Below are 26,663 nucleotides of genomic sequence, written 5' to 3' on the forward strand. Positions count from 1 at the left end.
GGGGTCCAGGAGAGGCTCCCAGGCTCCGCAGGGAGCTAGCAAATAATGCTGGGTGCTGACAAGCCTTTTTAAATATTTTAAGTTGATCCATCCATGAAGCTCCGAGATGAGAATCCTGTCAGTCCTGTAGGAACGTCGCCAGCTCAGAGCAGTCCAGGGAACTGAGAAGTGATGATGATGGCATCCACAGGAGGACTCTTTCCAGCAAAGGAGGGACATGGCAGAGGGCTTTTGGCTCTTCAGAACAATTTCCTTTCCTCTCAGGAGCAGCCTGGTGGTCACTGAACACAGAAGTACTCAGGGGAGAGAAAATAGTGCCAGACTGATTCTTGCTGTGCCTGGCCAGGGAAAGGGAGGCTGCATTTGGAGAGAATACAGCCCCAATGGCTTTAAAACAAGAGTGTGTCCTAGGAAAGCAATCCCCATGGAAGTGTGACGAATTGGATCTTGGGCCAGATCTGACATGATAGTGCAACAGGGCCCAAAGTCTCAATCCGCTCATTTCCAAAACTATTGAAACGGTACCAAGGGGGTGATCTGGCCTGGCCCCCTTGCTTCTGTCTATCTAATCCTCAAGCTTCAGAGAAGCTTTACCCCAGAGGACTCCCTGAAGCAGGGCATCTCGCTCCCAAACTCAGCAGGTGCCCTTGGGCAAGGAATCTGCCTCTTATATGAAATGAGACAGGCTGAGGTAGGGAACTTGCATCTACCTTTACTGACTCAGACCCTCTCAGTGTAGCAGACCTTGTGAGGCAATGCTTCTTATCCCAGCTATAAGCATGGGACTCAAGCACAATCCATCCTCCACCACCGTGTCACCCCAGAAGGAATGTTTCCAGCTGTCTCCGCCGATCTGAACTGCCTGATGACCACCTCCTCCAAGTATTATCCCAGCACGCAGCCTACGGGATCAGCTCTCAGAGCCGCACCCCTTTGCCCTGCACTAAAGGGCTGAAATCATGAGGTCCTCCTGCTTGGCAGGGCTGGTTACATGCCCAGAGGGGGTGGAAGTCCGGATTTTGTCAGTGGCCAGGCACTCCTGGCTGCTCACGCCTGTGGGAGTGATGTCCATGAGTTCTCCAGATGAACTAAGGGGGAAAGAGGGTGAGACAGAGATGCCCGATGAAGGATCTGTTGAGCCTGCAAACAACCTTGGGGGCTTTGGGACTAGGTTGGGTTCATATTGTGCCCTCAACAGGATCTCCTGATCACTGACAGACTTGGGCATCTCTGCAAAGTCACTGGAGCTATCAGACACCATCATGCAGTAGATGTCCTGGAAGGAGCTGCTTTTGCTATCCAGATTGAAGAGGCTGTCTATGAACTCAGCAAACTCCAGCACTTGGGGACTGGGAACATCAGTGAGCCGTCCGTTCTGGAGGGACAGCTCCTCACGAGGGGCTAAGGAAACACGGTCCCCCTCACTGCTGGCCCCCTCCTCGCTGCAGCGTCGCTGGGGGGTAGTGCCACCACTGTTGAGTGCATTCTCAGGGGGCTGAGTCTCCTGGGAGTGCTTGGAGAGGCTATCAGCAGCCAGCAGCTCTGTCCGCGAGCTGAGGGAGGGGTTCTCCTCAGGGATAGCAGGGTCTATATAAAAGCAATGCGTCTCGTCCTTCTCCATGACAGCATGGAGGCTGGGAGAGCCCCGGATGCTACGAAAACCAGAAGAACGCCTTGAATCAAAGCTGTAGATGGATTCATTGTCAGAGAGGCTCTCCATGGTTGCAAGAGGAGCACGTCGGTCCTGTAGCTCCACAGACAGACGTTCCTTTGTATCCAGGAGCAGCAGCTCCACAGGGTCTTTCTGCACAGGAGAAAGTGGCTTTGTCTCATAAAACCCCTCCAAGCTAATTTCAGAATGGGACTTGCTCCTGCAACGAGAAACAGAGACAATGTGAGACTGCATCACTCCACAGAACCAAAAGCTGCCAGAACAGCCAGAGGAACCAAGCCTGGGGCACAGACTCCCTTGTGCACACCGAGGGCACGTCATTGCTCTAACCAGAGCGATCTACACCTGCAGTACACATCTCTTTCAATTTCAAGAGTAATAATGTTCTGAGAACAGATTTCAAGAATCCCAAAAAGAGGGAGTCTGAGGCAGTAAACTAACTTTGATCTTGAATTAAACTTAACCAGGCTACAACATTTCCCCCTAACAATTCCCCATAGCCTCTCTGCCCTCTCCTCTGTTCCTTTCCCCTTCATATTCATATCTCAGGATTCCTCTGCTTTCACTCAGCTCAGAAGGAAGCAGTACCTTGGGTCTGCTGTGATAGAAAGCACCACTCCTGTCCCTGCTGCTTGACCTAGTTCATTTTCTCAGCCTTGCTGTAGCCAAACATTGGCTGATACCTCCTTCTCTTGCTGTTTCATCATGGCCTCTATTCTGCTCCTGTCTAAGCTCTCCTTCACCATCTCTGACCACTCACTCTGCAACAAGAGCCCTATCATTTTTATATCATTTGCTGTTGTCTTTATTTTAAATGTACATCTCACTCATGTTATCTCAAGGACACCCAGCCGTGCATCACACGACAGACCGTATGACCCTGCCTCCTCCGAAACCCCACCCAGATACACACAGCTTCGTGTTGGGTCTCTACCTGAAACCTCCATAGCAGACGTTCTTCCCTTGCAAAGAAACAATCTTCTCTTGCCTACAGTGCCATCGTCCGTTTTTTTTGTTTGTTTGTTTTTAACAGAAGCTGTACAAAAAGCTGAGTCTTACTGTTAGTTCTATAAATCATGATAAAATTGAGTTTTGTTAACTTGTTCTTCGTTTGAGGAACAGACACTAATTTTGAATGTTTGCATCACAGAACTGAAGAAGAATCAACTAAGGACACTTTGAAGTATGAATGCACAGTTAGACTTAGATGTGGAACGTGGGCTGGGAGACTGCTTTTCTCTAGCAATTCCTTAATATCTTCTTATGAGCTCATTCTGCACCTCACCCTTGCAGGGCACAATTCGTACAGAGGGGAAAGCAAGCAGGAATGTTTATGGCAATCAACTGCAAGAATACACAGAGCTGTTTTCATTTTACAAAATTATTAAAGGTATGAATGCCTCTTAAGATGGCCTTCTGTTTCTATCATGATTCCTATTTGCTCTCCAACTACAAACCATCTTAGAATCATAGAATGGTTTGGGTTGGAAGGGACCTTAAAAGATCATCTAGTTCCAGCCCCACCACCATGGGCAGGGTCACCTTCCACTAGACCAGGTTACTTTGTTCTCATTTTCTCACTTCTGTTTCATCTGCATAGCACAATTCTGACCTGAATTCACATGTTCCAATTCTTTGGCACGTCTTTGACCACTTTTTTTTTTTTTTTTTTTAATATATTTGCAAGAAACAAAGAAAGCAAATTTGTAGTATTCTGCATGCCTCAAACATTATCTGAAATTCTGCAAGGAGTCTCACTGTCATTCACTCCTGGATGTAAAGCTGTTTACGTACCCTACAAGCTCTTCCCCAAAGCCAATCCCTGGTATGCCTTCAAGATGTACCTCTACCTTTTGGCCGTTGCCAGAATACCAATGTCACTGCTCAAAGCAGTGATGATCCAGCTTTAAAAAATAAATCCCTGCAGGAACGCTTCCAGCACTCGTGCCTTTCTCCCTTGCCTGCTTTCCACCAGACTGAGCTTCCTGCTCTTGTCCTTCACGAACAGGACATCAATTGCTCTCCCCTCACATTACGCTGCCTTTATACTTGTCCTGTACCAACACACTTGAATCTGTATCCATGTTCCCAGATTCTCTAGTTTTTACTATTATGCAAGTCATTTTTCATAAAGTAACTTTACACACAAATGTTCTGGTAAGCTCATGGCTGACACTGCTGCTCAGCTTTCAAGAATCAGTGCCGCAGGCCATCTTTGAGCATTTAATTCAAACAGGAAAACAGAGATTTGGCTGCAAGACTGCAAACTTCATCTTTGTGGTTCCAGGGAAAATCCCACTTGCCTTGATAAGAAAAGGAAGTTTCCGTACCTTCAACTTCTAGGTTCTCCTGACCTTGCTGCACTAGCAGATTCTTAAGCAACACAAAGGATCATTTTTCCCCTAGCATAACACAAGACATACTGAAGCAAAGTGGAAGTCCCATACAGGCAGCCCTTGGATCTATTCTTCCCATTAACATCGATCACAGTGGACCCACAGGGGAGCCAACGATCCTACAAAGAACTCAAAGATATAGTCTTACTTTGTACTGCTGTTCCTTCTGTCCACTGTTATGGCTCCAGTTCCAATCTGCACTGAGGGTCCACTAGGTAAGGGCTGACTCTGGAAGATCAACTCTGGGGTAAGATCCACTTCTGTAGGACTCACCATCACTTTGGCAGCAGAAAGTAAAGCTGTTTTCCCCTTATTGTAATTCTCCAAGACCTATAACAAGGCAAGCAAAGGAACAGTAGTGCTTCATTGGAGACAGCAACTTCGCTGTTCTCAGCTCAAAACTTCCAAACTGCTGGATCTGCCATCGTTTCTTACTGAGGTGTTCCACAAGCACAGAGCAAAGTCTTGACATAAATGATTACATCAATGAATTTTGACGTACTCTATCCTGCCAGGAATCCAGTGCTGGGGAGATGTCCAGAGATGCTGGCAGGAGCAGCTTTCAAACCAATACAGTAGAGAAGATTTGGCTAAATCTCTATGGCAGAGCTGCATGGCTACAAACTGTAGTTTAGGAGCAGAGGCTCATTCCACAACCATTACACATAAGCATAAGCTCAGTCACCCTGCAGACTAACAGAGCAGCTGCAACAGTAGCATGGAGGACTTCTGAAATACCCCATGCAGCTGCATGCACAGACATCCAGTGCTGTCACAGCTCACTAAATTTCACTTGAACTGCATGCTGTAACAGGCAGCTTTGAGAGAGTGAACCGAACACCACCCAACCTCATATTATTATGGCATTAAAATTGGAAAGAGGACCTAGTCTGGGACTCTGGGCATTGGGATTGAAATCTACATTCAATTTCCAGACCTCATCACGTTTGACTCAAATAGCCTGCACATAAATGGCCCAGAGTACAATCTTCTTTCCTCCTCCCCCTCAAACGGAAAGGTCTTGTGTATTTAAACAGCCAGCTCTCCTGGGTGAGGACTACCTGAAGGCCTGTGATAAGGCACTGGTGTTATTAGGGCATTTTAAGTGCTCTTGCATTAAAAGTGAATAAGCCCAAACCCCACCAAAAGGATTCCTGGCTCTCCAGTACACACACAGAACTTTGGCTCTGTGGACATTTCATGTCTACAGCTCACCTCAGCAGCATCATCATGCCAAGCCTTTCCTGCCCAAACCCAGGCCTTCTACGCATTCAAGCCAAAGTCCATGCTATTGAACTGAGTGACCCCTCCCCGCCCCCTGATCCCAATTTTCAGCATTACCTTGTTGAGCCCTTCCATGACCACGTATGGGAGGTGTTCGTGCAACATCGCTGGTGAGATGATCACTTCATTAAACGCCTTATTGTCACCCCAGATAGCAAAGTAAGTGGGATCCTCTTGCTCGCAGCAACTAAAAGAGGAGTTGGGATCCAGAGGAGAAAATGGGGAGCAGGGGATGAAAGAGCAGGCCAATGTTTTGGCATGCAAAAGCGCAAAACAGAAGGTTACAGAGACAGAAAAAACAACAGGAGGAAAAATAGAGGGAGGAAATATTAAATACACATGCTACTGCCGTTGCTCTAAAGCACTGCACTAACAAACAGCAACACAAGTATCTTTCTATCCTCACAGCACAGACACGATCACTGTCACCATAAGGCAGTGAAAAAAAGTCACCTCCTTCATAGATGGATTGCTCTCTTGGGAAGTCTTTTCCAACAGAAGTTTTTCAACCCCCCATCCATGGGCTGGCTTCACAGCTCTGCGCATACTCACCAGCACTGCTCTGCAGGATGATTGTGCACCACGTGGATGATGCGGCCAGGTGGGTAGAGCGGCGTGCTTGCAGACAGAGCAATAGTCAGATCACTGGGATGGGTCCAGAGGCGATTACTCGTTACTGAGTTTTCTTCTGTCTCTTCAGGGAGCTCTGACTTGGGTATGCACTTTGTAGCACCCACAATGATTCTCCACTGTCCAACACAAGGGAAAGGAAGGAGAATATGGAGAAGAGAAAAAGATCAGAGAAAAAGAGCCATCTCAGGAGACACTATAGGTAGGTTTATTTAAACTGAATACCTAATACCAGAAACGAGAAAAACAGAGCTCATGCACCTGTTGCTTGAATAGTAGACCTACAAAGAGATAACAACCTTGCTCAGAAAAATTACTTCTCTCTCCCTTCCTTTCACAATTTTAACCTTCAAAGTGGCAAAATCTTGTCCATCTTTTTTTTGCTGGATGTTTTTTGTAGAGTTAGGGGTCTAGAGCAAACACATCTTTGTCCACCAATGGATAGCTTATCTTCCAGGATAAGCAAGGTAGACAGAATCTGAATTTTTAATGTACCAATAGAAGCAAGACTATACAACTTAGGCAGACAAAAATTCCCTTTATGTCTTTCTTTATGCGTAAAAAGAAATCCTAAAATCTGAAAAAAATGCCCAAAACCACAGAATTCTATCAAGAAAAGCGTTAGCTCAGTTTTTTTACCCTCAACGGATCATTTATAGAATATTTTACCCCTAAGCATCTTCAAGTCTTATGCTTTTCCCATCTCAACGTAATGGTAAAGAAGACAAGGGAAGAACAAATTTACACATTTCTTATTTCCAAAACATTAGCAGGCCGCTTGTCCTAGGATGGCACCACCCAGAGAGCACACAGCAATGCCCAGACACAGGTAACTGTTGCACTTCTCGGCCTGTTACCATTTGTTGTTGGCCAGGAAAAGCTAGGCTTGGAACAGAGACTTCAGAACAGGCGGAGATTAGAAAACTTCCTGCTCAGTTGTTTTAGACATGTAACAGTGAAGTTACAGCACATAAACCAGAATTATCACAGAGCTCCAACTCAGCCTGCAAACAGAGTGTACTCCGAACCCAGACCTCTCTAGGTGTCTTCTTGCTGTTGCCATCACTCCTCTGGTTACCTCAGCAACACTCTTGGTGGACCTGAGGAGACCTAGGGTGCAGGAGAAGTCTGCAGCACTGTTATGTGACATGGAGCTATTATCATCACTGCTCAGACGCTTCCCTTCATGGGTCTGTTAATCTTCATTCTTACCTTTGGTTTGTTACTCCTCTGAAGAACATCCAGAAGCTGACGGCGAAATCCCTCCAGCTGAGAGAGACCAATTCTGGAAAAGAGGAAGACAAGTTTACAACAGCTGGGCAAGGAACAGCAGACAGGTAACAGGATAGTAGAGACATACAGCACAGAAGAATGAGAAATTATGCTACAAAAGAAACAACAACGCCATAACGTAGCTCACTCCAGAGGTGAGTTGTGGCATCAGCTGGGACCAGTAACCAGGGTAAAAGGCCACAGAAACCACTGTGACAACAAACAAGTATGAAACGCAATAGCAGACTCAGAGTGGTGAACACAGATATGACAGGTCAATAAACAGATGAGGGAAATGATGCAATCAGAGAAACAAGTGAGCAAGAAACAAATGAAGCATAGGATGCTACAGAACACAAATCAGAAAGATGGCACAGAGCTATACAACGCCATTAAGCAGACTTCAGAATAGACAGGATTTTGTTATACAAGTTAACAAGAGGTATATTGAACATCGTAGTAGTTTTCCTCCGCTGAACTCTACATGCCTAATATTGTACATAGAGAATTTATCTTAAGTCACACAACAGGGCTGAGGTAAAAATAAAACTGAGGTTGTTTGGCTCCTAGTTCAATGCCCTGTTTGCCCCCTAGTTCAGCAGAATGTCACAGCAAACAATGAGAGGTGAGAAATGCCAAGACAAGAAATGAGGGAGATGACAAGAAATCAGCACATGTAGTTCAGGGCAGAGTAAAGAGGTCTGAGATAACACAGACAACCGGGAAGATAGCACTGACACATCAAATACCACCATGAGTATTATTACAGAGGCAGGCTATTCACTTTTTTCTATCATACAGGCAACTGATTCAGAGTTGGGGAGGGATATGCCTATAAGAAGGTGTGTGAAACACTAATATAGGTGTCCAGGTAAAAGACACAGCTATACAGGCAAACTAGGAAGACAAGTGAGAAGCATACAAGGATAGGTAAATGAGTACACAAGACAGGTATGATCTGGGTGTTTCTGAAAGGAAACAGGTGACTTTGGTACAGAAAAGCAGATATTTATCAAGAAATTTGGACACTTCTCAACTTGCCTGGGCACTAGATCTTTGCCAAGCACGACTGCAGTCACAAACTCTTTTGAATACTCCATGGCATCCTCACTGGAAGAGAAACAGGACCAAGAAGAAGCAAACAGGGTTTCACTAGCAGCAAACTGCACTTCATTCCCAATTTGCCACTGGTATCTGAGAAGTTACTACACAACGAACCTGGGTCATAAAACACACAACCCAAGCTGCTCAAGGCCCTCAGGACTTGCACGCTTTAAAAAGGTGAGCCTGATATTCACATCCCATGCCCCAAGCAACACTGCTCTGTAAGGGTATAGCTCAAACAGCACACCTCCTCCTTCCTTACCTGTGAACAGCTCTGCATATAGTTAGAAACAGAAGTTTCTCTAACTCAACACCTCATAGCGGTTTTCCTGTGCTTTGGGAATGGCCAGGTGATCAGAGAGGAAGAAGATATTCCATGCTCTTGAGACTACTCTAAAAAGACACCGTAGTAGAACTAAAATGGCTACTTCCTGCAGCAACCTGAGCACCAAGACAAGAGGGAATCAAAGCTTCCACTCCGTGAGCTCATTCTGTAGTCAGCCACCTTCTAAAGACGTTTCTTCTGAATCAGTCACCACAGGTAGAGGCCGCCAGCACCACTGACCTAGAGATGATCCTGGGCACGATGCACAGTGCAACAGAAGTGTGGCAGTCAGAGGCACCTCCTTGAACTCAGACAGTTGAGGTGGCACAGTACGGTTTGACCTGTGCTATCAAGGGAACTCAGGAGAGAAAGCTCTGAGCAGAAAGCTAAAAAAAAACTCCCAGGAAACATTCTGCAGAGCAATTCCTCTATAGCTGCAGATGACTAGGCATTATTGTCACAATAAGGCATGCTGATGTCCAGAATCATTAGCAGGATGGTTAAAATCCCTTGGCTGCTGCTGGAACATGATGCAGTAACTACAACAAGAAGGTTGTAATCCATAGGTCCTTCTAAGTGCACTCACAGTGCCCATCACGACTGGAAAGACCTTATTTCACAGCAACCAAGTGAGATGTTATTTGGCTGCCATGTAAATAACACTATCAGTAGGTCTGCTCCAGTTTACAGCAGGAGAAATTCACAATACCTCTCTTCAGAGATGAGGCAGCTACCCTAGGTTCCCCCTACAACCAAAGGAGAGAAACAGGCAACAAAGCAGCACAATCCCTCTGAACTATTTTAGGCATCCACTTTAGAATGACAGAAATCACACTTTGGAAGTGCCAATTTCTTTGTCAGTTGCAAAAGGAGCCCAAACTGATCTGATGTTTGACCAAATGTAAACGCCTTCATCTCCCATTCTGTACACCTATTCACAGAGGATGGGGAGAGGACACATTGTCATTGTGCAAACAATAAGGAAGGAAATTGCACTCTGTCTACTCAACTTGCGTTTCCCACTAGTCAGGGTTAAATAAGAGCTATAGAAGTAAACAAAGCTGAATATTTGGGAGTGGTCACCTGTGATCATATCCTAAACTCTAAACTATAGTAGAGAACAAGGGCTGCCAACAACCCTCAGGTCCTATAAACCGATGCTACATTTTTCTACATGCTTCTCAGGGCAGAGACTTTCTTTTACTACTCATCAGAACATCACAACCAGGATCTGATCCAGCTACAGCTACACCCCCCACCCTGTCACCAGACCTCCTTACCCAACACCTACCTCAGCAGCCCACCTGGGGGAGAATAGGCAAAGCACTTCAGTGACGGGTACTGCGGACGCAAAAGGAAGGACAGGATGGCAGCTGTGCCAGCCCCTAGGGAATGGCCAACCACAATCAGGCCATAGTGTTTTGTTCCTCTCCCCTGAAAATGAAAAACAAAAGAAGAAATTGAAGTCAGACCAAAAAGAAACTTGACAAACCCCCAAATCTGTCCCTTTCCCCAGCTTCTGAGTCTTTGCTATACGTGAGCACTCCACATTCCAGCTAAACAACTCCTCCTCCAATGGAATCTAGTTATGTTATACTTTGAAACAGGAGCACAGTTTTGATTTACACTGGTTCATCTATGTCACACAGGAGCTGGGCACAGGGCACATTCCTGTCTTCCAGTAGCGCCTGTTCTGAGGGGACACTGGAATTCATTCTCTCCTACACTTTCATGAGTCAGCATTTGATCTACTGGGTCTTCCCTGAAAAAAAAAAAAAAAAAGGCAATGTACACTCAAGTTGTTTGAGTTACTTGGAATCTGATGAGCTTTTTGCTCCTCCTCAGATCTGATAACCTTCTGAAAATATTCGAATCCAGACTCACGGATTAGAGGTCTCCTTGGTTCTAGAAATTATGACTTGCTCTCATTAATTTCATTGCTTATGAATGCTGAAAAACAGAAATCCTAACCTGCAGTTGGAACAGCAGTCTTTTGAAGTTCAGATGTTCCCAACAGCTGGCAATTGTACAAGTAATTCAAAGACAAAACTGTTCTCTAAAGTTTTCTACTGTTCTTGTTATTCAGAGGCTAGAGCACTAGGCATGGCTTAGACTCTAGAAGTTCATTAAGACGATGTTTGAGAAACTTTGATCTTGTTTTAATACAAGATCTCAGAGCTCTGGCAGTGCCCTGTAGGCTTTACACAAGGACAGAGAACCCAGATCCTACGCTCCACGGTATCAGGTCACCACAGCTGTGACTATAGACTTCTGCATAAGGTGAAAAAAAGAACACAGACAAAGCGGCAGGAATGAAAGATCTTTGTATCATTCTACTTCTAAGTCAATATCATGCCTTCTACAGTCAGTGAGGTTGAGGTGCATACTTGGAGAGAATGAAGAATTTATACATTTCACTTGTTACAGTTTTTCCCTGAACATCTGTTACTGGCAACTGTCAGAAACAATTTACTGGGCTAGACAAACCTTTGGGATCTGGGACAGATGGCATTTATGTTCTACCCATACCACTTCTTCATATGTTCTTCAAAGTTCAACTTCAGACAGTACTTCATTTCCTAACCCAAGCCAGTAGTTCCATCTCATTAATCAAGCTCTCTCTCCACCTTTGTGGGTCAGGTCCAGCTAGTTACGCTATATTACATCAATTAGAAATTGGACCTACCATACATAAAGCCAGCTTCAAACAGAACCAGACATGTTACCTATTATCACATGCAGAAAGCACCCGAAGTATAGAGCTTTAAACACCACCATATCCTTACCAGTCAGATAGTAACCAAGCTCTATAGGAGAGCAGGAAAAAAATCCTCACAAGCAACAGCTCACTTAAAACCAGTGAGTTTTCTGGGCATAGAGGAATAAAGCATGATAAAAGAAGTCAGATGTCTATGCATCTCTTCTTTCACCTACTGAACATCACAAAGCAGACACTTCTGCACTGACTTAGTGCAACACCAGTTCCAGGGAAGCATCAGGCCTTTTATAACCCTCATCTCCTTTTCTTTCTCCCTTGAGCTGTGGCTAATTTCCCATGGGCCTGCTCAGGCCAAGACATTATTCGGGCATGAGAAAAGGACAGCTGTCTGGCAGCAGGGAATCAGGCAGTTCAGAAGATCCCTCCCCAGCGGGGACGGTGACTGTGCCTTTAGTGACACAGAAGCCAAGGTAAGCTTCTTCATAACGTCTCTCTCGGGTTTTTCCTATAGCTTTCTATCACAAGAAATGTGCACACACAGACAGTCAGCATGGCATCCCACTGCTGTCTCCAACGAGAATCTCCATAGAGATGGGATTTTAGTTCCTGTTGATTTGTTTTTAACGCTCCCTGTTACTGCAGTGCCAATGAATGGGACTTCCTGCCTTAGCTTTGCCCGAGGAATAAAAAAAAAATCAGGAGCTCTACAGTACTGTTGGGTAGAAGGCTTCAAAATAAAAATAAGCTTTGTGGGAATAAGTAACTCATGGCCCATCTGGAAATCCAGAGGGACAGGAATTGGAAGGAAGATTTTAGAAGTCAGTACAACAGATCCAGGGACATGGAGGTTGAAAAATCAGCATTTTAGGGAAATCTCAACTTCTTTACAGCCTGCAGTGATTAAAAAAAAACTCATGCTCACCAAGTCTCGTCCAAAAGCTTGAGAAAGCACCATTTCTTGCTCCAATTTCTTCTTGATGTACTCGGCAGATAGCACCATTCCCTGAGGGCAAACACAAAGACAGATTAGGACATTAATGGCTGTAGATCAGCACTGGTGTAAACACCTAGGAGGCACCAAACTGCCCTGACCTCTGTGCAATCTCTAGAGTGCCACACAGCACGTGTCAAGGCTGAGGAAGAATACTGACTCCACTCCACATTTAGGAAAAGACTCCATTAGAGACACGTCTTGGCTCATTGATTACCAGAGCCATAGATTGTTTAAGAGTAATGACAGTTCTTAAGTTATGACAACCCTCACAGATCCTATTCCTAGGCTTATGGTGTAAAGTCTGGAGAAAAAAAAATACCCTAACTTAAACACAAGGCTGTGTATCTGGTAGTTCAGCTTACACTGAGACCTGCAGTAGAGCAGGAGAACCAAACTTTGATTTTCTGCAAGTCAGTATCTTAACAACAGAACCGTACTCTTCCATGGAAATCTGCAAATCAAAGCATGTGCTAACCTAACAAGTTCGCAGGGCAACAGCACAAACACCAAGACATAACTGGAGGGAAAAAGTGGCAGCTCTATCTGTGTAGGAAAGAGTTACTGATGACTGCAGGCAGCAGCAGCTATTAAGTGGAATCAGCTGTCAAAGGACATTAACTGCAAATTTTTAAAGGTTTTTATTTCCTAGAAGCTAAGAACTGCTGGAAGATGGGAAAAAAACTGATAGTCTGGTTCTAAACATCTACCCTCTCTCCCAGCTGATGATTGCATTTAACGAGTTTGTCTCCCTTTGCATAATAGAGATGCAGTTAAACTCTAATATAAACAAATGACTAGAATTTGGTCTGTCGCATAAATTCTTGGTTAAGCCTTTTTTACAGTTTATATTCAATGGTGAGCAAGCCTGAACTGCAAAGGCTAAAAACAGTGATGTAGTCCAGGGTGAACGCAGGTAAACAGAAATTGGCTACTTCTAATTCGTTGATTACAGATCTCAAGTAATTCACTGCCTGGGCTGGCCAAAAGCCAGGGAGGATCATCTCCTCTGCTATTTTCCATTACAATCCTACCTGAAAACTGTACAAAACAATATAAAATGAATATTATTGAGCACCGTTTAATCTCAAAGGCACAAAAGAATTCACAGTCCCCTCAAAAAGCAAAGAAATGTGGAATTGTCAAAGTCCTCAATATCAAACATACCATCAAACCCATCTGCCTATTGAGGAAAAAGAACACAGGTGATTTTGCTGAGCCCAGAAATGGGACATCTGTAATGCTACTGTCATTATCAAAAAAAAAAAGCAGATGCCATGATATTTCATGCCTGTGTTCAGATCTCTCAGCAGCTAGCCAGCTTCAGCTGCATTCAGAAGAGTCTCCATTTCCAACTCTAATGAGAAGTGAATGGCAGGCTACTTATATAAATTTCTAACATGAATTTAGGATCCTATTTTTGAAAAGCATGACCTAAATCCGCGGTGATATCACTAATAGGCTGTTAGTCAGCCTTATATCTATATTTTTGATAATTACAGCACATTCTAACATAGACAGTGATTTTAACATTATGGAATGAGACTTACCAAAGCTGCATTTAGGCTTTCTGTTAAAGTGGATATTGTTTCACAAGTTTCAAAAGAATAAAACTACCTGGGTTAATTTTAAACATGTAAATAACCAAACAGACTGGAGGTCTAAGAAAAGTAGGAAACATTCTGTATTCCTTCACCAATTGACAGCACAAAATTTCGCTATAATATTTCAATTGTGTGTGTGAAAACCCACAACTGAGGGCATTTATGTGGTAGAAAAGAGCTTGAAAGTTATTGCTATTACTGATTGTTCTATCAAACCGGTGAGGGCTGCTATCATGGCTGAGCTTTCAGAGCTTCCTTTTTAGCAGCTACTCGCTGTCATCCTGGCTGGATCAACAGCATGAGACAAACCTCCATAACGTCATCACTTCAGCAGCTTTGATCTATACAGGTTCAACAGAACTAACCATGGATTCATGCTCTTCGCTTATGATTATTTTTAAACGATCTTTGTTATAAAAATCAATGGATTTTGTCTCAAATGGCAAAGTTAGATCTTTTTGTTGTTAACTTCCTCTCTAAGTTGCAATAATCCCCTACTTATATATATTTTTTTTGGCACACCAACCCATAAACCTTAGTTACAGCTATGATTTTTCTGACCCAAAATAGCTCAGAGACCTAACAAATGTTAACTGTGGCATTCACAACAACCCAAACAATCAAACACTTTCAGCTGTGGTACCAGTGGAGTGATAAGAAGGCTCATGTAAACATCAAGAGTTTTAATTTGTAAGATGTCTGATCGACACTGCGTGAAGCAGCTTGACAGGCTGGCTCCCAGCCTGCTGGGTGTGCAGGACAGAATCAGCAAGAAAAATAACAGAAGCCAAACAACTTACAGGAAGCTCCCAAACGGTCAAATACTTTTCTTCAAATTAAATGTGTTAGCAAGATACTTCATCTACTTTAATATAAAAGTTGACTTCTGGACATTAAAAATGCATTAAGACAGGCATTTTTAAATTCTATCATCTTCATTAGTTTCCCTCAGGAATCAACAGTACATTATTGTCTGAAGATTAATATTGATAATAATTTGAGATAAAGCTGTATTTCTGTACGAGTAACAATAGAAAGAAATAATACAAACGCCAAATAAAAATTCAATATACAACACAGGAAATGATCTGATAATGTTTCATATAAGTTATGGGCATATGAATATTGTCACACAAAAGAGATGAAAAGGAAAAACTAACTTCTGCAGGTATTACTAGTTTTTCTGCACATTTAAATTAGAACAAATTTCCCTTACTTTCCTTCAGTTTCCTTTCCTTTTTTATACTTGTGAACTGCTTATCACAATGATTATGCGAAGCCCTTTTGAACTAAATGAATTAGTATAAAACCACGTAACATTATCTTCAACAGCAGATGTAAAACTTCAGAAACGTTAAATGAGTAGTAAAGGCTCAGATATCTAAATATCAATTATGTGACAAAACGCTTCCTCATTTATCTCTGTTTCTATATGACGTCCTGTGTAATCACTATGTCAATTCATTTTCTCATTTTTTGGAAAAAAAGAAACACTCATTATCCAAAGAGGAGCTACAAAATACTGCTTTCAAGAACACACTTTCTGGGAGTGTGTCAGAAATTCCTTCAAGACCCCAGAGTCCCAACAGCTCTTTCTTGGGTATCTGGCTTCTTTATCAGACCCGTATCTAAGCATCTGAGTACGCAGTTATCAGCTACTAATGCTCCACTTCCTAAAGCAAAGCATGAAAGCACAGAAGAGGTGATCTGGAAGGACACTGGGAATGAAGCAGGAGCTCACAGCTGCCGAAGAGCTGAGCTCAATGTCCTGCCCTGAAGAGACCCTGACCAGATATCAGCAGCATCTTGTCTGCCTGAACTGCATTTCCTAGCAGCCACTACATTCCTTCCAACACACACAACCTCCAGTTTGTATTTTTCCTTCCCAGTCTGGCATGGCATCTTGAGAGGCTGCCAAATTCCTGATAATCTTAAAACTCGGCACATGTGTCATTACTTTGCTGGACTGGGGCAAAGGTGAGCTCTAAACCAAACTGATTTAGTCAGCCCACTCCTGATCATTAACACAGATACACAGCATCAGTCTAATTACACAGAAGCAAGTCCTGCCAATATCGTTTTATGAGGCTCAACGACTATCCCATTGCAACAGAATTTTAAACATATTGTTGGGGTTTGATTGCAAATTTTGAAAAGGTCATTGGAAGAAAAAGTAATTTCAATGACACCGATAATTTTGTTCTAGGTCTACACGGATTCCTTTTGCAGCTTGGTTTTTACTAATTGCATGTTGCTTTTTTTTGATGTTTTATTATTATTACAGATTGATTTTAACTGTTACAATTTAATGATTTATTTATTTTACCTCTCATAGCCATTTCACTGCAGTTACATAACACCCTTAACACCTCAAGCAGTTTAATATTTTCTTTTTTTTTCCCCCTGTAATTTTTTTTTAAAGCCAAAACATCAAAATAAGAAGTGTTTTCTTACATACCTTGTGTCCCAGCCACGTCCCATGGTGACCCTCCACTGGAAGGCGCTCTGCATCCCCTGTTAGGTCAGTCAAGGCATCCTGAAGAAAAGAAGTCACCGTGTTTCAGATAAGTCAAACTGCAAGGGCAAGTCACAAAGGTCTCAGACTATCCTGAAAGTTTGCTAGGGTGGCCAAGGGTAGATGAGGTCTTACAGTGCACTTACTTTTGGAGACAGCGTTCCTCGGATACTAATGACCACCTTCTTCTTATCATGGTCCACAGCCACATAGAAAGGAGTTTCATAAACCTGGAAAAGATCCACTACTGTAGCGCTCAGGTGAAACATTCCTGTTTACATATTCTCCTGCTCAGGGAAAAGCATGCAGAGCAGCTTGACAGACCACGCCTTACAGGTAAGCACTCCTCTGAACGATCTGATTTTGGCAGCAACAAATATTTCTGTCCAAGGGGCAGAATTTCTTGGCAGAGAGATAGGAAAAAGTTCAAGTTCCCTTCTTTTGTACCACATCTAGAAGCATGTGAGCCCCATTAGGAGGGACCGTAGGAGCATGCCCCAGGTATGAAGGGTGTTGCAGACTCCTTACCGCATCATGGCAAGAAGTATAAACGATGTCCACCGAGGTCATATTCTCATCCAAGAAGTGGCGCCGGATGGCAATGGCATTGCAGCCACAGCAATTATCCTCCTCAATGGTGACACTAGGCGCATAGCGGGGACGCGAGGGACAGAGACAGCAACATCTGCAGAAGAAAAAAAATGAGAGAGCTTTGAGGAAAGAGGAATGTGGAAGAGACTGACTTTTAGCGTGGAATGCCTAGAGATGAGGGAAAGGAAGGGGGACCCTGCAAGACACACTGGCCTCATCTTGACAGAAATGGTTTCCTGCAGTTGTTGAAGCTCTTGCACAAAACAGCACACAAATCGTGTTTCGCCATCAAAAAGGGGCACTGGGCTCAAATGCAGTTTTCTTTCTGGGCACCAGAGAGAGCTACAGCGCAACCAGTCTCCAAGGAATCACTCCATGGTAGAGCTGGCATCTCTCCTCAGGGAATACTGTGCTTAATGGCACAATTCCTCTATTGCTTCAACACACAAGCAGATAGCATTTATTAGATGTATATCTATTTATAATAAACAACAAAACAGGTCTAGAGTCATCCCAGAACTACAACGGAAGCAGATTTTTTCTTCCTTTCCTTGAAAGATGCTTCACAGGTAAAAGTGAAAAGAAATTGCTTGCATAAGTGCAAAAAGCTCAACCCCAAAGAGAATCTGATGACAGCATTACAGCAGCTAAAAGCAAACATTTAAAACTATGCAATCCTGAACTGTACTACAGCATTGCTTCTGTGAGGTGAGAACTGTACAGCATGGCAGAAAAAAACAATTAGAGAGAGCACAGCACAAACTCTGGCCAAGTCTTATCGATGCTTTAATAAAGACCCAAATGTCAACTCCCTGCATATCTGGGCTTGCTGATAAATCTGATTTCTGCACTCTAAGACAGCTATTTTGACTCAGCGTGAAAGCAGTCAGATGAAAGCCAGATGAGTTCTCTCCACTGGCTGTCCAAACTGCACAGGACTGGCGCGATCCTTAGTGCACCAGAGAGGATAGAGCATATGACAGTATGGTTTATTTAACGAGGTAAGAAGATAAGCAACTGTAAGAAAGACAGAAGAAAGATATGAGAATGAAGGAAAAGAGATAGAGACAGCATATGAAGGGAAACAGAAATAAAAGCAGAAGAGCAAAGGAGAAGGAAGTAACTGAAGAATAAGGGAGAGAGCAAACTGATGAAAGAAAGGAGAATTCTAAATCAGGGAAAAACAGAAGGGAAGAGGAAAGAAGAGAAGGCAGAGCGATAGACAGGACGGCCACTCACGAGCAGGATCTGGCCAGGCGACAGAGTCCACATGTGGGCTTCCTCATCAGGTATATGGGCCAGCCATAGGCCGCCAGGGCAAACAGCATGTAGTAACACACCTCTTTGTATCGCTGCATCTCTTGCTGAAAGAGACAAGAGACTCACTAAAGGCCTTATTCTCTTAACACGTTGATTTGTTCCTGTTTCCCTTTTTCCATCTTAGACTGCACCCTTCTTTCTGAAGATCAGCGTTCTCTCTTACCACCACTAGAACAGCAAACTCTGTCAGCATTTCCAGGTGGCTGCAGGAGAGTGCGCTGGTTATGCTCAGATCCTCTCCCTCCCCTCCCAGTATAGCTATGCCATTTTTGTGATCAGAGGAGCCCTTCTAGCTGCTTAACATAGGCAGAAGTTAATTCTATAGGCATTCTCCTCTATGTATCAAACACCATGCTGCAAAGGAAGGCCATTCTCTGTGGGTTTTGCCCCACCCAACCCTAACTGAACATTGGAGAAACTAGTTTAAGTCTCAAGAAGATGAGCTCCCTAAATACACTGCTCCACATGGGCACAGGCCATAAGGAAGATGCCCAGAGAGGACCAAAAAGACAGTTTGGGGCCACGTGCCCCAGTGCTGTCTTCTAAAAGCCATGCTGATATTGCTCCCCAAGCACCCTGTGCAGAAGGAGACAGGCTGAACACAAGCAGGATGTTAGCATTAAATGCAGCAGAGTACAGCACAGCCACAAGCAGGTTAATCACAGAATTGCTTGATCAGAGATACTGGGATTGGGTCAGTCTTGCATCTCTTGCAGCAGTATCATCTAATCAAGGAGTGTGAATATAGCCAAGAGATGAAGGGCTGCAACAGGAGCATGCCAGGAGAAAAGCCAAGCTCAATTTACATAAAGCAGACTGCAGCCATTTCCATCCTGAGAACTGCTGACAGAACCAGCCCCAGGAAGGAAGGCCATCTCGCTCCAGGAAGCTCCCTTCCCTCATCATGACGGAGCCCTGCCTGCTGGGCTCCGTGAGCTCTGCTGCTGGTGCCACCATATGGAGCTCTGCACAACATTCCTGGCTGCAGCACTGAGCTTGTACATCTGGCTTTGGAGACACCTCACATTGTCTTTCCCTATCTGAGTGGGAATACTACCACTTCCCGCCACGTGGAGGACAGAGACAGATAATGCTTTAAAAGTGATCTGAACACAAAGCTTCAGGAAAGCAAGCATTTTTATTCTATTGTACCAGTCCTAATTTCTGTGATAATTCCAGAGGGGCAGAAGAAAAGAGAAACCACTGGAAAAAAAAGAATACAGGCTACACGGGAAGTATGGTGAGTTTGCAAGATCACAGTCCAGTGACTTACCGCATTTTTCAGATCCAGATACTTTGTGTTCCTGGTCACTGGCATCCCAGACAGAAAAGCTAAAATGTCATTGTTTGCCTGTAAGTCACAAACAGACAAAAATTCTTCTCTGTGACACCAAGACAAAAATCTACACGAGAAAGAACTACGTAACATGGGACAAGATAGTTAGCAAGCATCTTGACCAGTCTTCTGAATGAGTTCTGATTTCTGCCCCATTTGATCACTGCTGTCTGAACATCAACTCTGAGGAGAAAAAAAAAAAAAGAAAAAACACCACAACTTCTCTACTGAGTTAGCAATCTGGAAATCTCAATGCCAGTAACAGCTTGAGAATTCAGGAATTTTTCCCTGACGTTCCTGCTGCAGTTCTGTCCAAATGCTGAAGTCTTCTCTACATCACTGTATAGAAGGAGTAATCTTCCTATTCACTTTAAAGTAACTGCCTCCTTCTTCAAGGCAGTTGCCCATCTGGGGTCTAGAGCTAAATCTGTAGGTATCACCTGCCTAGAAAAGGCAACAGGTGTCAAGCTCAACTTAGTGTCATTTGGGCCCTTTTGGGAGTCTTGGAAAAAGCTGCTAAAGAATAGTATTTTTATTTTACAGCTCCGTGACTGGCAACAGCCCCTCACACAACAGAAACAAGGTGGGCAGAGACATGCAGTTCTCACACAGTAAGTCACAAGAGCAACAGGTTAAGTCAGAGGCCAAGTGAAATGCCCACCACCTCTGCACACAGCAGCACGCCCCCTCTACCCACCTCATCCAGCACAGCATTGCGCTTTGCCCGTTGCCGTTGACGCAGAAGAACCAGGCCTGCAATGATGTCAGATGGGACGATGTCAAGGTCTCGGAAAAACTCAGCAAAAAGGTAGGCGATTTCAGAGTAGGCGTCCTGCAAAATCCACGGAGAGACAGGTTTAGGAGGAGTTTGGGTGTGGGGAGCCTCAAAACAGGACACAGAATGAAAACCAATGCGGCAGCAATGGCCTCATTTCTGTAGCTCTCTCCAAAACATCCATGGGATTCCTTCAGGGAACACCATATCTGGTCTAATCATTATTAATACCCTTCATATTTTACATAGTCGCACGCATAGGTCTCAGCTGAGACTGAATTTGCACTGTGCTGGTTGCCTACCTGTGGATAAACAGACCACCTCAACATCAAAACAGGCAAGGCAAACACAAAGGGAGGGAAGGGAAACATTTTCATCTCTACATTGTAAATAAGTCACAGGAAGTAAGCCAAGAACCAAACAAATCCCAATCCAATGTCATCTCAGAGTCCCACTTTATCCTCAAATGCGATTTCAATAGAACAAAGGCAATTCAGGAAAAGTGCACCAATTTTGTCCTATTTAACAGTCTCTTCAGTTCCGTAACCCTGTCCTGGAATCATTTTCCCCATACTTAAGCTAGACCTCAACATCCCTGGTACCTCACAGAGAAAGTGAGGGATTTCTGAATCCTGCCACTGGGCTGTCTCTGTAGCTTGCATTATTATCACGCTCTTTGTTATACGATTTCAAAGAGTTAAATCACGACAAGCAGGTGTTACATATTACAGCTTTTGGTACTGAAAGAGCTGAGCAAAAGTTACCAAGCTTTTCCAAGTTTATCTTGGACCACACTCAAGCAAAAGGGCCTGAAGAGAAAAACCTGTAAAAAGAGATCTGAGTCATTAAATGCAGAGTTCCAGCAGAGAAAGTGACCACCCCCCCCCAAAAAGGAAGCCACCACAGAAGGGAGGGAAGTGATCTTCAAAAGTCACCCAAAGGCTCTGAAGCAGAGTGACACAGATTTTGACGAGAAATGTTATTTTCCCTTTGGCTCTGTACCATGAAAGAACACAGGACCTCGAGTGAGAATGGTTTGGGAGGTTGGAGATGGGCTGGACTGCGAGGCAATGCGTCTGGCCATCGCTCAGAACAACAAACTTAAAGGCAAAAGTGACCCAAGGGCTAAACAAACGAAAAGTGGGACTTAGCAAGTGCTGTGGGACACAGATGGTCAGTATTTTCACTCATGCCATTGCTAAACCTTTCCTATGAAGATTTAACAGTCTCATCCTGAGCTTCCAAGCCTGTATTTTCATAGCATCCTTTACACAGAGTTCAGGCCATGTGACTGCAGTCTTGTCTGTAGAAAGCCTGGGCTGTTCACTTGAAGAAAGGCTGGTCTTCAGGTCAGAATCTCTCCATCTCTTTGACAGGCAAGAAAGTAAGTCCCTTTTCCCCCTAGCAGGCTGGCAGGCAGTGACCTACATTCATTTATCTCTGACAAACTCCTGGAGCATGAGATTACTTTCTGTATTTTTTCCACATGCCTACCAGAGCAAGTTAAATCATCGTTAGGAATGGGACTTCAGGTGCCAACTGTGCAGGTTTCCATACCAGCTGTGCCTCTGAAGAGCAAATGGACTTGCATCAACCTCTCCAACATTACAACCACATAGTCCTCAAAGCACTGACCCTGTAAATCCTACCACCGTTCCTACAAGCATGCAAGAAATGCAAATGGACTCAAAATAAAATACGACACCCACTAATCCAAAATAACAACCCCTCCGTTTAACACTCTGACCAAAATAAAAGGTCAAAACAAGAGTCCAACATGCGTGTTTTGTTCCGAAGGAGGGGTTTCTGCTGGAGCACTTGATATGACACTGTAGGATTGTCTGCAGTGTGCTGCTACAAACCCCGGAGGCTCTGGGGCTAGCAGAGCCTTAGTGCTGCAGACTTCACTCCAAACCCTTAAAACAGATTCTTGCCCTGATGCCACGTCCGCTCAGAAGAACTCTATTTTCCAGCTCAGAGGACAATCATCCCCTGCTAGAACGTTTTTTCCCATGAAGCCTGGGAGAGGCAGCAAAGGATTCATTTCTGATCCATTACATATGCATTCATTCCACACACTGCCATGCCAGGACACACAAAGTCAGAGCTTGTTTCTTCAAAGAAAAGAGCCTGGAAATCACACAAGCTGAATGTAAAGTGGAAATTCAATAGCACAAGGAATTTGAAGATTCTGGTATCTGCTTTTATGCTCAACTAGAAAAAAAGCAGAAACCAACAGTCATGGCAGAATGAGAAGTTTGTTTGAAAAAAAAATCCTGACATGAGGTGAAATATGTTGCATTCCTAGATAAAATACATTTGTTCAGGAATCAGGACATTTGGCTGCCCCTCAGGGCTCCCAAGCCAGGCTGCAGTGCCCACACTGCCCTGAGGGCAGGCAGCTCTGGGTACCCGGGGAAGGCACCTGGTGGTGCTGCCAGGCAGGAGGGAAGCTGGTGCACCCAAAAGCAGAGGGGCAGAACGTAACCCCTGAGGGAACGCCGCTCTTTGAGCTGCCACGGCACAAAGCTTGTTTCGTTGCTGTTTTCCAGACAGATTTTCCTAAGCAGCTCTAGCAGATCTGTGAAGGTCAGCAGTCCTGGGCCGTTCCTCCTGAGCAGGACAGCAGCTCGGGGCCGGATGTCCCCCAGGAGCCACAAGGTGTTTCGTCCAGTACTGCAGGAGTGCCGGGCAGGACCAGCATGCCAGAACACTTGCTGGATTTCTGCAGAAGGGCTGTGACAACAACTGCAGCCATCCACACTTTGGAAACCGCACCCTGAGGATAACTACGCAGCACTTACCAACAACCCTTTTTAATCTAATTCATACTGGTTGCCATCTGTGATGAACACATGTTCAGGTAGCCTTCACCTGACTCTCCATTATTTTTACACAGCTTTTCATCTTATTGCACCTTTCGCTTTTGAGGTTAAAGTCCCAGTCTTATTTCTCTTGCTATACAAGCTCACGTCCCTTCCATTATGCTCCTTTTTCTGCTGCATCTTTTAGGAGATCAAACTATATTTAGTGAGAACATCACTGATGTGACCAGTCCCTTGATGGCTTTCCTGTCATTTTCTATGCCCTTCCACTGAAGTTAAATGTTTTTTTCTGGGTGTTTTTTTTTTTTGGTCACTGCTGTGCACTGATGTCTTTGTTGAGGTGCCCTTGATAACTCCTAGCTCTTTTCCTGAGAGGTTGCAACTAATTCAGAGCCTATCAGTGTATGTAATTTGTTTCTTCAGATGCGTATGCATCACCTCATCCTTTTCTATTATGACTTTCGTTTATCATTGATAATTCCCTTGTTCGGCTTGGTCCTTCAGGAATTCTAAGATACTCTTAATTCTCACCAGCCTAAATAGTAGAATCATCAGCAAAATTCTTTACCTTACTATTCACCTCTCCACCAGGTCACTGGGAGTCCTGCTGAATACCACCTTAACATATAAAAACCTGCTCCCACTGCTTTCAATAGGAATGAATGGGCTGCTAACTTTTATGGAAGCAAAAATCAACCCCTTACCCTCCTGTGTTCCCTCTTCCCCACCCCACCCCCCCAAGCTGTTTTCTGCAAGGGAAAGTACCAGCTGTAGCACATAAAAACTTCAAAGCGTCAATCTTCATTTGAATCCATGGATTAGATGGTAGATTTGGACCAGTTGGTATCTAGAAATAATCCTTTGCCAATTCTGACAGGTTTACATTTTCCCCACTTTCAAAGAGGTCTCTTTTTGAAGCATAAAAGACAAACTCAAACAGTAAGAGAAACTGCCTAAGCAAAAGGAAACTGAAGCTGACCAAAGTGCTGTCAAGTGCTGAACCTAAGTTGATGAAAAATGTATCTTTCCACCAATATCTTCACTTAAGATCACCCCAGCTTGCCACAACAACAAGGTAAAGAACAACTTCAGGAGAAGAGCTTAAAACTGACAAACAACATTGCTTTTCTGTGCTATTACCTGTCCTAGAGAGCATCCTGTAATACTCAAAACCAGAAGGTTAAGACTGGCTCTTTTGAAAAAGACAACTGCCTTCCCCAGCAATGTTGAAAGGCGAAAATCTGCACCTAAAGGGCAACAGCAGCTTCTGTTTTTGCATGGAATACCCAGGTTCCCTCCTGCAGAAAAGCAAGTGTAAATTCAACCCACTCAGGCTGAAAGAAAGGAAAAGGAACTAGCACACAGCAAAACTTCAAGCCTTTTCATTCTGGGAGGCAGCTCAGCTTGCTGCTTCTTGGAGGACATTTTCGATCCTTGCATGCACTGCTGTCAAGGCTTACTGGACTCATTGTGGCTCCAGATCTCAAAGACCACTCAAGGGAAATGCGACATGTCCAGGTTTGACAGCAGGAATCCCACACTGCTGTGCTCTGCTGAGTCCCATGTACCGTCAGCCACACACGGAGCTTGCTCTCTGACAGGAGATACTTGGTACCTACCGACTGAGAGTCTTTTGTCCGTGTGCAGCAAAGAAAAACTTTGAGTCGGCGTGTCCAGCTGCTGGCCTGCCCTTCTTCCAGGCGGTGTCTACAGTAAAGAAATAAAGGGTAGGTTGGCACATGAGGACAGGCAGGAGAACATGACAAAACAACAGCATGATCCAATACATAAACCATGTAGCCACAGGTAAAACGCTTCCTAAGCCATACTTTTACTTTTATGTTGCTCTAGCAGAGAAAAGGAGACCTCACACAGTTTAAAGACTGAGCTCATTTCATAGGAAAGTGAGCTTATCAATGTTCTAGCCAGGACCAAGCCTCTCTTTTTATATAGATGGCATCCTTCCTGAGCAAGATGGTTGTTCTATATCATCTGCTGAAAGCAGCATGTCCAAGCACCTGGCGGTGCACAGAAGAGGTGTTCCACCTCTTTGGAACTAGATGATCTTTAAGGTCCCTTCCAAGCTGAGCCGTTCTATGATTCTCTGAATGGAAGGAGTTTCTACTGGAAACTTGGTAGCTGCATCAGAAACTTGGCAGCTCTGACGTACCACCACTCAGTGGAAACACTTTACCTTGGATGGGGAGGGTTACAAAAGACACTGAGTACTTACAATAAGAGCTGTGCAAATCTTTCCAATAAATTGCTTATTTGGATATATATATTTACGCTAAGTAATGCAGTAATATAGAACTGAAAAAAAGTCTGCTCTTTTTTCAAGTACGGTGCATAACTTTAATCTGAAAAAGGAAAAGCAAGCTAAACGTTCTCTTTCAATTTAGAAAAGGTTAAAAGAGCCTAAATACAGAAGGTTTCACTCAACCCACATTTGGTTTATATGACATTTCAATTTCAGTTCAAAATTAGCTAACCGGACAACCCTATTTAAAATAAACTACAGCTGAGTTCATTCCACTGTCGTGAGCTTGCCCTAGTTACAACACTTTGCAGGGTGACAGTCGCTTATGTTTAACTAGCATTCCTGCAGAACAAACCTGAGATCAAGTCAGACTTGGCAGTGTTGAAGCAGGTGACTTTTTTTTTTTTTTGCCAGACAGCCATGCCACCTGCATGTGAGAAAGTCCACAGCTCTTCTAATGCAGGACCTTTTTAATGTGAACACTAACTTAACATGGGTCAGACCCATGTTAATCAATCAAGACCAAATCAAGAAGACCACCAGTTTTCTGCCACGTGATCACATCACGAAGATCCCAAGCACAAAGAGTGGGTTGCACCTGGCAGAAAAAGATGCTGGTAAACAAGTATCTGCCTCCAACAGGAGGAGGAGATTCTGCGGGGCTATCCATCAGCTCATGCCTGAACATTTTAAAACTACCCATAACCTCCAAGGAAGATTCCAAAAAGTGGAACAGGAATACGTGGGTCTTAAGACAGAGCTGGCAATGCCAGTTTGCTCTACTAAAACTCCAGAGAACTCAGACAGCAATGCAAAGAACTTCACAACTTCACCGCGGGGGCTGAAAAGCCAGTGTGCTCTGAGCTATTTTCACTCCGACTTTTCCCAAATTCTTTCTTCCTAACACTGAACTTCCACATGTTTATTATGAGCCCTAGAGCAAGTTTCTTAGAAAAGTCTCAGCACAATTAATTGAGTCATTTGTTTTGTTTTGATTTATTTTGTTAGCTCTGCAAGACTGTAAAAGCCCCCACACATCAAGAT

The 26,663-nt window shown here is 44.0% G+C and overlaps 1 protein-coding gene across 1 annotated transcript in view; it reads right to left on the minus strand.

Moving 5' to 3' along the window:
• Positions 1 to 943: 943 nt before the first annotated feature.
• The window catches only part of DAGLA (diacylglycerol lipase alpha), a 34,699-nt gene continuing 8,979 nt past the window's right edge, over positions 944 to 26,663 (minus strand). Inside the window, exons 6-20 of the mRNA XM_050711294.1 lie at positions 24,979 to 25,066; positions 20,457 to 20,591; positions 19,697 to 19,774; positions 18,343 to 18,467; positions 17,041 to 17,197; positions 16,659 to 16,742; positions 16,456 to 16,533; positions 12,325 to 12,405; positions 9,975 to 10,117; positions 8,296 to 8,364; positions 7,195 to 7,267; positions 5,905 to 6,101; positions 5,410 to 5,539; positions 4,217 to 4,398; positions 944 to 1,871 (exon numbers count right to left, since the gene is read on the minus strand). Of these exons, the coding sequence (XP_050567251.1) occupies positions 944 to 1,871; positions 4,217 to 4,398; positions 5,410 to 5,539; positions 5,905 to 6,101; positions 7,195 to 7,267; positions 8,296 to 8,364; positions 9,975 to 10,117; positions 12,325 to 12,405; positions 16,456 to 16,533; positions 16,659 to 16,742; positions 17,041 to 17,197; positions 18,343 to 18,467; positions 19,697 to 19,774; positions 20,457 to 20,591; positions 24,979 to 25,066 (2,548 nt within the window). The remainder of the gene's footprint in view (positions 1,872 to 4,216; positions 4,399 to 5,409; positions 5,540 to 5,904; positions 6,102 to 7,194; positions 7,268 to 8,295; positions 8,365 to 9,974; positions 10,118 to 12,324; positions 12,406 to 16,455; positions 16,534 to 16,658; positions 16,743 to 17,040; positions 17,198 to 18,342; positions 18,468 to 19,696; positions 19,775 to 20,456; positions 20,592 to 24,978; positions 25,067 to 26,663) is intronic.

This window comes from Cygnus atratus, chromosome 5 (genome assembly GCF_013377495.2).
Source record: "Cygnus atratus isolate AKBS03 ecotype Queensland, Australia chromosome 5, CAtr_DNAZoo_HiC_assembly, whole genome shotgun sequence".
In the NCBI taxonomy this organism is placed as follows: domain Eukaryota; kingdom Metazoa; phylum Chordata; class Aves; order Anseriformes; family Anatidae; genus Cygnus; species Cygnus atratus.